This window comes from Salmo salar, chromosome 03 (assembly GCF_965601325.2).
Source record: "Salmo salar chromosome 03, fSalSal1, whole genome shotgun sequence".
NCBI classification, from domain to species: domain Eukaryota; kingdom Metazoa; phylum Chordata; class Actinopteri; order Salmoniformes; family Salmonidae; genus Salmo; species Salmo salar.
The window spans coordinates 17,797,951-17,810,849 of record NC_138293.1 but is presented as its reverse complement, the minus strand read 5'-3'; the positions used below and the strand labels follow the sequence as shown (position 1 = coordinate 17,810,849).

At 41.5% G+C, this 12,899-nt stretch overlaps 1 protein-coding gene across 8 annotated transcripts in view; it reads right to left on the bottom strand.

Moving 5' to 3' along the window:
• LOC106599111 (cyclic AMP-dependent transcription factor ATF-6 alpha) overlaps nt 1-12,899 on the bottom strand; it is a 67,780-nt gene that overhangs the window by 16,287 nt on the left and 38,594 nt on the right. For 5 of the 8 annotated variants that reach the window (XM_045714576.2, XM_082973306.1, XM_045714572.2 and 2 more), the window contains 3 exons: nt 8,683-8,766; nt 7,756-7,820; nt 7,015-7,126 (listed from right to left, as the gene is read on the bottom strand). In XM_045714576.2, coding sequence (XP_045570532.1) covers nt 7,015-7,126; nt 7,756-7,820; nt 8,683-8,766 — 261 coding nt within the window. The remainder of the gene's footprint in view (nt 1-7,014; nt 7,127-7,755; nt 7,821-8,682; nt 8,767-12,899) is intronic. The other 3 variants (XM_082973305.1, XM_082973308.1, XM_082973309.1) reach the window with 3 other exon arrangements.

Here is a 12,899-nt window from a genome sequence, read left to right as displayed (position 1 = left end):
TGACCTCATGGCTTGGTTTTTGCTCTGACATGCACTGTCAACTGTGGGACCTTATATAGACAGGTGTGTGCCTTTCCAAATCATGTCCAATCAATTGAATTTACCACAGATGGACTTCAATGAAGTTGTAGAAACATCTCAAGGATAATCAATGGAAACAGGTTGCACCTGAGCTCAATAGTCTCATAGCAAAAGTTCTGAATACTTATGTAAATAAGGTATGTCTTTTTATTTTTAATACATTTAAAAACAATTCTAAAACCTGTTTTCACTTTGTCTTTATGGGGTATTGTGTGTAGATTGAGTAAATACATTAAATAGTACCCGCAAAACACCAGTCTCAATGTCAACAGTGAAGAGGCGACTCTGGGACGCTGGTCTTCTAGGCAGAGTTCCTCTGTCCAGTGTCTGTTCTTTTGCCCATCTCAGTCTTTTCTTTTTATTGGCCAATCTGAGATATGGCTTTTTCTTTGCGACTCTGCCTAGACGGCCAGCATCCTGGAGTCGCCTCTTCACTGTTGACGTTGAGACTGGTGTTTTGCGGTTACTATTTAATGAAGCTGCCAGTTGAGGACTTATGAGACGTCTGTTTCTCAAACTAGACACTAATGTACTTGTCCTCTGGCTCAGTTGTGCATCGGGGCCTCCCACTCCTCTTTCTATTCTGGTAGAGCCAGTTTGCGCTGTTCTGTAAAGGGAGTAGTGCACAGCGTTGTATGAGATCTTAAGTTTCTTGGCAATTTCTCATATGGAATAGCCTTCATTTCTCAGAACAAGAATAGACTGATGAGTTTCAGAAGAAAGCTATTTGTTTCTGGCCATTTTAAGCCAGTAATCGAACCCACAAATGCTGATGCTCCAGATAATCAACTAGTCTAAAGAAGGCCAGTTTTATTGATTCTTTAATTAGGACAACAGTTTTCAACTCTGCTAACATAAATGCAAAAGGCTTTTCTAATGATCAATTAGCCTTTTCAAATGATAAACTTGGATTAGCTAGCACAATGTGCCATTGGAACACAGGAGTGATGGTTGCTGATAATGGGCCTCTGTACGCCTATATAGATATTCCATAAAGAATCTGCCGTTTCCAGTTACAATAGTAATTTACAACATTAACAATGTCTACACTGTATTTATGATCAATTTGATGTTATTTTAATGGACAAAAAAATGAGCTTTTCTTTAAAAAACAAGGACATTTCTAAGTGACCCCAAATTTTTGAACGGTAGTGTAGGTGTTCCTTTTGTCCAGGTGGGAAAGGGCAGTGTGGAGTGTGATTGAGAATTCATCATCTGTGGATCTGTTGGGGCGTTATGCGAATTGGAGTGGGTCTAGGGTTTCCGGGATGATGGTGTTGATGTGAGCCATGACCAGCCTTTCAAAACACTACATGGCTACCGACGTGAGTGCTACTGGGCGGTAGCGATTTAGGCAGGTTACCTTTGCTTTCTTGGGCACAGGGACAATGGTGGTCTGCTTGAAACATGTAGGTATTACAGACTCGGTCAGGGGGAGGTTGAAAATGTCCGTGAAGACACTTGCCAGTTGGTCCGCACATGCTCTGAGTACACGTCCTGGTAATCTGGCTGGCCCAGAGGCCTTGTGAATGTTGACCTGTTTAAAGGTCTTGCTCACATCGGCTACGGAGAGCGTGATCACTCAGTCGGCCGGAACAGCTGGTGCTCTCATGCATGCTTCAGTGTTGCTTGCCTTGAAGCGAGCATAAAATACATTTAGCCTGTCTGGTCGGTTCGCGTCACTGGGCAGCTCGTGGCTGGGTTTCTCTTTGTAGTCTAACAGTTTGCAAGCCCTGCCACATTCGACGAGCGTCAGAGCCGGTGTAGTAGGATTTAATCTTAGTCATGTATTGGCACTTTGCCGTCACTGGTTAGTCTGGGGGCATAGCGGGATTTCTTATAAGCATCCGGCTTAGTGTCCCGCTCCTTGAAAGCGGCAGCTCTAGCTTTTAGCTCGGTGCGGATGTTGCCTGTAATCCATGACTTCTGGTTGGGATATGTAAGTATGGTCACAGTGGGGACGACGTTGTCGATGCACTTATTGATGAAGCCGGTAACTTAGGTGGTATACTCCTCAATGCCATTGGATGAATACCGGAAAACATATTCCAGTCTGCGCTAGCAAATTAGTCTTGTAGCGTAGCAGACGCGTCATCGGACCACTTCGGCTGTACCAACTTCAGACGAGTTCTAAGACCGGAGAATAGCATCGTGTTCATGCGAGTCTCTCATGAACAGGGAAAACAGTTTTGATGCTACAGACGATTTTGTGAGAAGACCAATTTTCGGGATGTCTCATAGTCTGAAACACTGCTCTAGATCTGTCACATTTCACCGCAGATGTGGAAGTGCGACATAGGCGGATGCGGTGGATTGAGCTAGTCGTCTAGGCCCCTTCCAAGGAGCCCTAGCCTTTATTAGAGGCATAAACACAGTAACTAAAAGTCTTGCTAAATATTGGTGGTCTGGGAGAGGAGATCCATGCATGGTTGCGAGACCGCTGTCACCAGCTTGACCAGACCAGATGGTTCCTCTCCCAGTTGGAATAGAGCAGCAGTAAAAATACTTTCCATGTTTGTTTTCACCTGCCTGGGTGGTGGGTTTTTCAGTTGTGACTATTCTATTGGTTCCAAAGCGCCAGGCAAGCTCAATCAAGCCCAGCTAAAGTATTTGAAAATACTTCAAGGAGTATTTGAACCCAGGTCTGGTTAAAACGGAGCTGTCCCTGGGAAAAGAGAAGAAGTCATGGAAAAACTAGGAACTTCATCCTGAAGCTCACTGATGTAGCACAGATATACTATAAAGTAGGCCTATACTGTAGGCTTTGAAGGGCTATGAGGTCCCTTAGGATTCCTAAACGCACCATTGAATTTAGGGCTCTCAAGGACTAGTTTTCATACCAAAAGACTCAAAAAGTCAGACGTTTACAGTGTAGAGTGACGGCACAGATGTAAATATTTTGTTTTGAAGCCAGCTGCCACTATTGGGAGTACATGTGACTGTGCCTCAGATCGACATAACTGGCTAAGGTAAACATTATTATGTGCTAAAGGTAGCTAGCAACATGATTAGTCTGCATCTGACTGAAATATCTGAGCCAGTACGGAACGGTTTGGATCAGCGCAATACAGTGTGTAAATAACAGTGTAAATAGGTGGAGATTAACATTGAGGAGACTTCTGGCTTAAGACAGTCCTTGATAACCCCTAACAACACACATTTTGTTGTAGCACCAGACAAGCACACCTGATTCAACTAACCATCAAGCCCTCAAGGAGTTGAATCAGGTGCGTTTGTCTGGGGCTACAACAAACATGTGTGATGTTGTGGGGTACTCAAGGAATGGAGTTGGGAAACACTGCTTTAAGACATGGAAGCCAGGGACAACTGCACTTGAAATAGACAGAGAGACTCTGGTTCTGATCCAGCCCTTCAAATAACACCAGTTCTAAACATCTGACAAAACTATGGAGCTTTGATACAGTGTTAAACACACAGAAATAGATTGAATAGAATGGGCGTCCCCATTCAAATCAATGATGGCATAATGGGTGGACTGGTGGCTATTGCGAGTATAGCCATAGGAGCAAAGCAGGAAGTAAAAACTTCAAGGGATAGTGCTAGCAGTCTTCAAAATGGCCCATGCTAGCTGTCTATGTCAGTGTCGGTCAGTGCCATTTCAGATGAGGGAGGACAATTTTTTTTAATGAGCATGGCCTTATTTCTATTAAAGCATATTGGATGAGTGTCATTCATATTCCATTCACACAGCTGTGACATTGATAGGTTTAGGCTACTACATGATACTCAATTTTTCCCTATACCCATCATGAGGTTGCTACAACCTAGCCTATGAATGAAAATTTACAACGTAGGTGTAACGGCTGTTGAATGGAGTAGACCAAGGCGCAGTGTGGTTAGTGCTCATCTTTGTAATTTAATGGGAAAAGAGAACACTTTACAAAATAAACAAAAGACAACAGCCAAACAGTTCTGTCAGGTAACAAATGACTAAAACAGAAAATAACTACCCACAAACCCCAAAGGAAAACAGGCTGCCTAAGTATGACTCCCAATCAGCGACAACGATGTACAGCTGTCCCTGATTGAGAGCCATACCAGGCCAAAACAAAGAAATACAAAGCATAGAAAAAGGACATAGAATGCCCACCCAAATCACACCCTGACCAAACCTAAATAGAAACATAAAAAAGGCTCTCTCAGGTCAGTAGGTGCACACAGGTCGAGAGACAAAATTAATGTGACCGACAGTGACACTTGGACAGACAGTGACATTCGATACCGACTTGCCTGCATCTAGCTGATAGTGGGTGTAATTAGTCCAACAGTTACAAACAAGAGTTTCTATTGGGACAAATTCAGGTATGTTTATCCCCGTTTTGTTCCGTTTACTTCTGTTTAAGAAACGTTTTTCAACAGACTCTGCAGAGTGAATACACCGCTGATCACGCGTAAACACAGTTCACAGTTTCATAGCAACCACGTTGTATTCCTTCTCGCATCTACGTTACACTGGAGGGCCCCAGTGGCAATACATTTGTAAAACTAAAAGCTTACCTTGACTTGGAAGAATTCCTGTGTTGTGCTGGATAGACATAGCCAGCTAGCTAACATAGCATCCCTCTGTTTGAGTAGGGTGTTTCAAGAGGCTAAACTAGCTAGCTGCATTTGCTAGCTAAGTAAGTGAAACTGTAAGTGAAAAAAAGGCTAAATGAATTTTTTCAAAATTGTTTTCTCTCCCTTTGAATCAACTACTCACCACATTTTATGCACAGCAGTGCTAGCTAGCTGTAACTTATGCTTTCAGTACTAGATTAATTCTCTGATCCTTTGATTGGGTGGACAACCATGTCAGTTCATGCTGCAAGAACTCTGATAGGTTGGAGGACGTCCTCCGGAAGTTGTCATAATTACTGTGTAAGTCCATGGAAGGGTGTGAGAACCATGAACCTCCTAGGTTTTGTATTGAAGTCAATGTACTCAGTGGAGGACGGAAGCTAGCTGTTGAAATAAAAATCGATCTACTAGTACAGGGACTCCAATCCAATGGCTGGCTGAATGACCCATTTGAGGGCTAGAAGTACAGACCGTACAGAAGCAGGCAGCCATTTCCAATGTCATCACAACTCTTGTTTGCAGTTAAACCAGGTGCAATTCATGCAATTACTGTACGTGTGTGACACTCAGCTTAAGATCGTCAGAGTGTGGGGTTGACACATTGACAACAACTCTCAATGTACGGCTTATGTACAGTACCTTCTGGAAAGAAGCATACTTGGTTTGCCAGCAAAGGGTTTCTATTGAGGTCATGATACAAAACAATGGCGATTGTACAAGAGCTTCTTAACCGGACTGAATGATGCAGGCAGGTGGTGGGTGGGTTGATGCCTCCATCGGGGCTCAGTTAATGGGCCTTCAGGAAACAGATATCTGATCCTGGATAAAGGGTCCTCAGAGAGCAGAGCTGATGGGCACACAAAAGAGCTGAAGAGGGGCCCCTTGGAGTTGATGCTCTGAATTAATTGAGTTGAAAGATTGCAATCAGAGCTCACTTTCCTTCTCTCCGTCTGTCTCTCTCTCTCTCTCTTTCTCTCTCAGGTTCACACAAAACAGACGTTGGCATGCCATCAGAGAGAATGGTCCCTGCTGACTTTCCTGACCAGTCATCAGGTTAGAATAACATTGAAAATCAGACCGAAGACTTCAGAGGGGCTGTGATAGATGGCTAAATGAATAGGGGTGTTAGAGGTGCAATGGAATAAGACAGTCAGTCATTCTCTTGCTGGTTGAGAATGAGAATAAACTAAGAAGGGATTCAGAACTAAGAAGGGATTCAGCTGATTAGCATCATGAGAATGCTTTCACAAAGCCTCAGAAGTGTATAAAACGCTCCATCAAATGTATAAAGGAATGTCTGGAGACATATCAGAGAAGGAATAACAGATATAAGGATCTCATAGTTTAGTTGGTGGGTCTTTTATGAAAATGGAGGTATGCATTTTCATAATCGAAAAGACTTTCCTGACAGAGGTTGCCGATAAACAGTTGTGAATATTATTTTAATTTTCACTTTAATGTAAATGTATTGGAGATGTTTAACTACATCATTCCACTTCACCAGAGAAAAGATTTCAAGATGTGTGGGACGGAAGGAAAATGTGCTCAATCAATACATCAAAACATTCTCAGTGGTTAGGCTACATCAAATCAAAATTGCAGTGAAATTCCAATCTGGTAGCTTAACAAGAAACGGACACCATTGGTTACCGTAAATGGTAATTTCTGCCAAAACACCACACAGAATGAAAGGAATATAAGAACAGCATCAAGGATCATCTTCTTTATTGTTCTAGATAATTGAATTTGGACACCGATTTCATAAGGTCTTAGGTCTCTGAAAGCCATAACCTTCCTTCCGAATGTGCTCGCTCAGAATCCAAAAGGCCTACATCAAACACACAAATTCAATTTGTGTCAAGGTCAATTAGTGAATCATTAACTGTACACCGATAAAGTTACAAATCACATATAAATGCATTACATACGCTCATGTGTGATGATTGAAACGCTAATGTACATATTTAATCAGCACCACCAGCCATTTTTCAAACCTCATTCATTCATGCATTTGGGAGGTAAAAGAGGAAGGAAAGAAATACAAATATTTCCTTTAGCTTCAAAAGACCATCTGCTCTTGAATTTGGGGCTTTCCGTCTTCAATTAAGACTCAAAATTGGTGCCCTGGATTAGTGCTCAGTATGCTCTTCAAAATTGTTTCACAACCACTTCATGATTCAATTTCTTCCCTACTTATCAGTTTCATCCGCTGAAGACTTGCTGAAGGCAAAACTGTGTCATGAAACAGACCAGATTTTAATTTGGCCTTGAGATCAGCACATTGTCACAACCAGAAGGTCATATGGTTGCCTGCTTCTACGGAATATGCTATGGAATATGCACGGAGGTACTCACCCTGCGAAAGGACACCATATAGAAAGTGTCGCCTCGTCGATTTAACTCATCGAAGAAGTCGCTGTAGCTTTGATGGTGTGAGTAGTACACCAGAACCTCACTTCCTGGTCTGCTGAAAGAGAGAGAGAGGTGGCAGTGAAATAGACTATATGACATATCAAAACTAAATCTAACATAATATAAATCTGATATGTAATTAAGGTTAGTTGACATCTTAAAGAAAGTTTCACAATATTTATGACTGCAGCCTGCTGTGTCAGCAGTGAATTGAAAAGAAAGAGACCTAGAAGATCTTGATTAAATGTAACTACATTTACTGTAACTAAATGTACTGTATCTAAAATCCCCATCTCCTTCACATGAAACATTATTACCATGCTATTACTATGTTTAAGGGAATAAGTAATCTAGTAATAGTACTCTAAGTTCCCCTGTTGAATCTAGAGGAACATCTTCCCACTTCTAGCTCACAGTGTAACACACGTATGAGTGTGGGGCATCGATGTATCATAGGTCTACCATTGACTTGGTAGCAAAGGCTACTGTTGTAGTTGGGCTGGTAAATAGCAACACAACTGTTTTGGCCTCTCATTCTCCACAGTAGTGGAGCCAAAAGGGAAAACATGACCATAAAATAATTTTGAAGAGTTTGAAGAAGTAAGACTGAAAATACTGTAGGGTCCATTTAAAATGTATTTGCACAAAAACACATTGTTTCTGCCATTTTTGATGAATACTTACTCAGAGTAGCTGACTGTTACAACCGAGTTACTGGACTGGGTCGTCTGAGGCCTCTCAGGTGACTTCTGTGAAAAAAGTTATAGAATGGTGGTCAGTGAGTCACTGCTATTAAACCAGACTGCTCCATTCTGAAACTTGAATCCTTGATTGAAGAACACTATATAATTGTGTATTTTGTCTTGGCTGATTGATGACAAAAAATCAAGTGGAACTTAAAGAGACATTTTGTTTATTTATGTGACAATTTATTTCTTGTATTTGACCATTTCCTTAGCCAGTATGCCAGTATGGCTTTACCCATGCTCTCTGACAGCATTGCCCACAGTATTATGTGTTTGACCTGAAAAAGCATTGATCCTCATCCTGTCTCTGCTCTACACATATCCTGTGACATACATGTGAAACAGAAGCAGGTATATAACCTTCAAAATAAATGTAAGCTGAAATGTTTTCCTTAAAAATATTTGGAAGGAAAAATAGAAATAAAGATAAAAAATGTATACAACCGTTATCGTTGGATGACACATGCAATATTACCGTAAAAACCAACATGGATGGGATGAAAGCAAGGGCGAAAATCTGATATCAACTTTGGAGGGGACAATTACATGACATTTTCTCAAGAGCAATTCCTGAGGGGGACACCAAAAGTAGTGCTGTAACACATAGCCTACATTGTAATATGGTAAATGTATATTGAGGAACCAAAGAAATAAGGTGTTTGCCGTACTCCTAACTACCGGTACCCAAAACTACACAACTAGTCACAACAGCAATACCATTGCCTTTAACAAATCTTAGTTCAGTCACCAGTTTAAGTTGAGAGTGGGGGTATCCATGGCATTTTCCAATTATGTTCCTATTTTATAAGTCAAAAAAATTGAGAACCTTTCATAATGTTGCCAAACAAAGACTCAACAAACTTACCTGAGACTCCCTGTCTCTGCCAGTCTGTCCCTGCATATCTGTCCCCAACTCTGCAGTCTGTGTGCCATCCGTTGCCTGCTCTGCCTTATGACATCATTGTGAAACATTTCCATTAGAATTTCATTTCTTTCTTATGAACATTTTATCAACTAGTCTTTGAGATATTAGGCTACTAGGGTTCTTACTATGTGTTTTGGTGTATTGAAAAATACTCTGATGTCCATCTTTTATTTTTCTGCCATTTTTCTACCTGGCTGGCTACACACACACACAGTGTGTAGGTTATTTACAGTAGGAGATGGGCTTCTATCATCTTCTATCATTCTATTTGGGCTTCGATCTAAAAGGTAGCTAGCAAATGTGAAACGGATTAAAATGACAAGAGTTGACAGCTGTATGAGTTCACCATTTACACAACATATGCTGCAACCTTTTGTAATTTTAATAGTTTGTTTCATATTGGCTGGCTTCCAACAATAGCTGAATTTGCAAAGCTAGCGAGCACCAATTCAGTTTCAGTGGTGTTTGCTATAATCTTTGCTACCCGGGTTAAATAAAATAAATAAATAAATAAAAGTTCCCTTGCGACAATTTAGCTTTTGCAACGAGACCATTAAATATATTTAAGACAATGGTAGAAGAGAGTGTAGTTCTGTTCAGTTTGGACTTCAGTTTATCGCTAACCTTATCACAGGGACTTTGAAGCACTAATTTACATCATCTGCATGCTGATCTTGGAATAAATTGACGATAGCAAAGATTCCATCTTTGACGACGCCACATAAATGGAATAGGTACTAGCTAGCTTAATAGTTAATATTTGCGCGCTAGCTCTGCATATTCAGCTAGTGTGTGTGCGCGATTGACTGGATTAACCTTACGTCAGTTACGTTCATTGAGTGCCTTTCAGACAGTAGACACGACCCCTCTGTTACCTTGCCAACTAAGGAACTGGCAGTGGATCAAACCATTTTGAGGCAAAGGGTGGGGGGGTCGCAATCTTTTGAAACTTAAAAACGCGCTATTAAGTGTCTATAATCAGCACAATTGCTTTCATTACATATTATTAATATTATTTCAATTACATAGTTATGTTTGAGTGATATATTGGGGGGGACAAATCATATTTTTCCCAGGATGGGGGGGTCGTGTCCCCCCCGGGATTTCCGCCCCTGGATGAAAGTAACACTTTAAAAACAACTGACTAAAGCCTATCAAAGGCAATGACAGAATCCAGGCATGCCAGTTCAACGGGTCACTGCATGAGTGGCCCACGGCTGAGAAAACGTTTCACTGTGGATGAAGATCAGTGTGTACATTTTTGGATACCATCAGCCTCAAAACTCACCCCTCAATGAGTCAATCAACAACCCTCCTTGAGTTAATCGTCATGCTGCACGCTTCAAGGAGAGTTGACTATTGACTTAATTAAAGAGGGGTGAGGCATGAGGCTGAGGGCGTCCTAAAATGTACACCACACCCCAGTATAAGGATTCCATTGAGACAGTAAAATTCTAGTCCGCACTAAATCTCCATATACAGTATTCAGACCCCTTGACACTTTCCACATTTTGTTACGTTATAGCCTTTTTCTAAAATGTATTTTTTTTTTAAATGCATCTCCTCAGTCTACACACAATACCCCATAATGACAAAGCAAAAACAGGTTTTTAGAAACTTTTACAAATGTGTTTAAAAAACGAAACATATTTACATAGGTATTCAGACCCTTTGCTATGAGACTCAAAATTGAGCTCAGGTGCATTCTGTTTCAGTTGATCATCCTTGAGATTGGACATAATTTGGTAAGGCACACACCTGACTATATAAGATTCCACAGTTGACAGAGCATGTCAGAGCAAAAACCAAGCCATGAGGTCGAAGGAATTGTCCGTAGACCTCCGAGGCAGGATTGTGTCGAGGCACAGATCTGGGGAAGGGTACCCAAAAATGTATGCAACATTGAAGGTCCCCAAGAACACAGCCTCCATCATTCTTAAATGGAAGACGTTTGGAACCACCACAACTCTTTCTAGAGCTGGCTGCCCTGCTAAACTGAGCGATCGGGGGAGAAGGGCCTTGGTCATGGAGGTGACCGAGAACCCGATGGTCACTCTGACAGAGCTACAGAGTTCCTCTGTGGAGATTGGAGAACCTTCCAGAATGACAACCATCTCTGCAGCACTCCACCAATCAGGCCTTTTTGGTAGAATGGCCAGACAGAAGCCACTCCTCAGTAGAAGGCAAATGACAGCCTGCTTGGAGTTTGCCAAAAGACACCTAAAGGACTCTCAGACCATGAGAAACAAGATTCTCTGGTCTGATGAAACCAAGATTGAACTCTTTGGCTAGAATGTGAAGCGTCACGTCTGGAGGAAACCTGGCACCATCCCGGTGGTGGCAGCATCATGCTGTGGGGATGTTTTTCAGAAGCAGGGACTGGGAGACTAGCCAGGAAGTGGGGTCTCTGCTCTGAGCAAAAGGAGATAGAGAGGCAAGGGATTGCAAATCTAGAAGATGCTCGTCCAACTCTCCATAATTCAGCCAGTTAGATGCTATTGAAAACAGTCTCACACACAGATGTGCTATACAGAGACCGATAAAAACAGATAACTTTTTCTGTGCCAAGTTTCTCAATTTAGGACACACTCCTCTTCACAGAGAGGTAAGAAATCAAGATAAACCAAACGCAGACATATATCGACATGCACACCAGAGAAAACCAAAAATGTTACAAAAGAAATCAGCTTCTACTGCAGAATCTGAGACAGTGGCACCACTCAGCTTGAGTTTGGACTTTTGCCTGACTGTATGAGGTACAGTCTGTACTGTAAATTTCATTCCCTTTTCACCTGAAATATCCATCCTCCTAAAACTATGCGTCCTAGCCTTATTCCTGTGCGACTAGACGAGTGGAGCGAAGCGATTTTCAAGAAGAGCTCTGCAACGAATCTGGCCTGACCTGGTAGGACACGGCAGTATAATATTTCAAGTATATCACAGGAAATATGACAAAAACAAACCCTATCTCCTCTTTGTCCCGTCTTTTCTTTCTGCACAACAGGTTGGTGAGGATGGAGATCGATTGAGGTGGAGAGAGAGATTTACAGACAAGCGTGTTTCATCCAATGCAACGAGAGCTCTCCAAGTCTGTGCTTTACCGTGCATTTCATTGGGATCAGTGGGGGGTTTTCCCCGTAAACTCCAAGTCTGGGGTTGAATCACACAGGGCTAAAATAGATCTATCTCACTGCTTTTCATCAGATGGCAAACAAAACTGATTGATAAGTGTACTTCAAAGTTGAAACTCAGAAAAAAGCAGAGCATGATGTCAAAGTGTGAGGATATGAAAACATTGTGCAAAGCTACATAGACAACATCTCCTGGTCTGACAAATCATGAATCTCTATTGTGCCTCTTCAGTTGGTAGAGCAAATGCAGAGGGGTTTTCCCAAAGTCTGGAAGAGGTTTAAACACATCCAAAGAGGGACAGTATGCAAACTGTAAATCTCACTTATAAAAGTACTCCCTTGAGAAGAGTTTATCACTAATATTATATGCCAGGATTCCCCAACTGGTAGCCCGCAGGCCAAATTTGGCCCACAGGTGATTTTATTTGGCCCCCCACGTTTTCGAAGCAAAACAAATATATACAGTATATTTTTATTGTTGGACATAAAATACTGTAAAAACACCAGCAAATCAGCTTCAAGTGATTTTAATTTTGGAATCTGTTTCAACGTATTCCCACGCATAATAGAGAGATATACAGTATGTGATTATATACAAATGTCAGCAAGGTTTGAAATGATTCTGCTTTAGACAAATATTATATCTGTTTGGGCTTCTTGACGTCAATTTGCAGTCTACAAATGATTTGTAATTATGTTCTGGCCCCTGATCATCCATAGTAGTGCACTACACAGACAATATGGTATCATTTGAGATGGAGTTAATGAAAAGAAAGGCTGAGTCCAGGACCAGATCTAGCCCTGAGGGTTACGTGTGTAGGAGAGCCTTGAGCATGAAACGCTGCACAACTCTAACATTATTAAACATTCATTTATATCCTCTTCCTCCTCTTACTTACCACGATCATCACAGATAATTCCCTAACTTCCTGAAACTCCCTGAGGGTGTCATACACAGTGGAAACCCCCCGCTTACAATTAGGCAACCCCTAAAAATGTCTTACACAGGAAGCTAGAGATGCACGT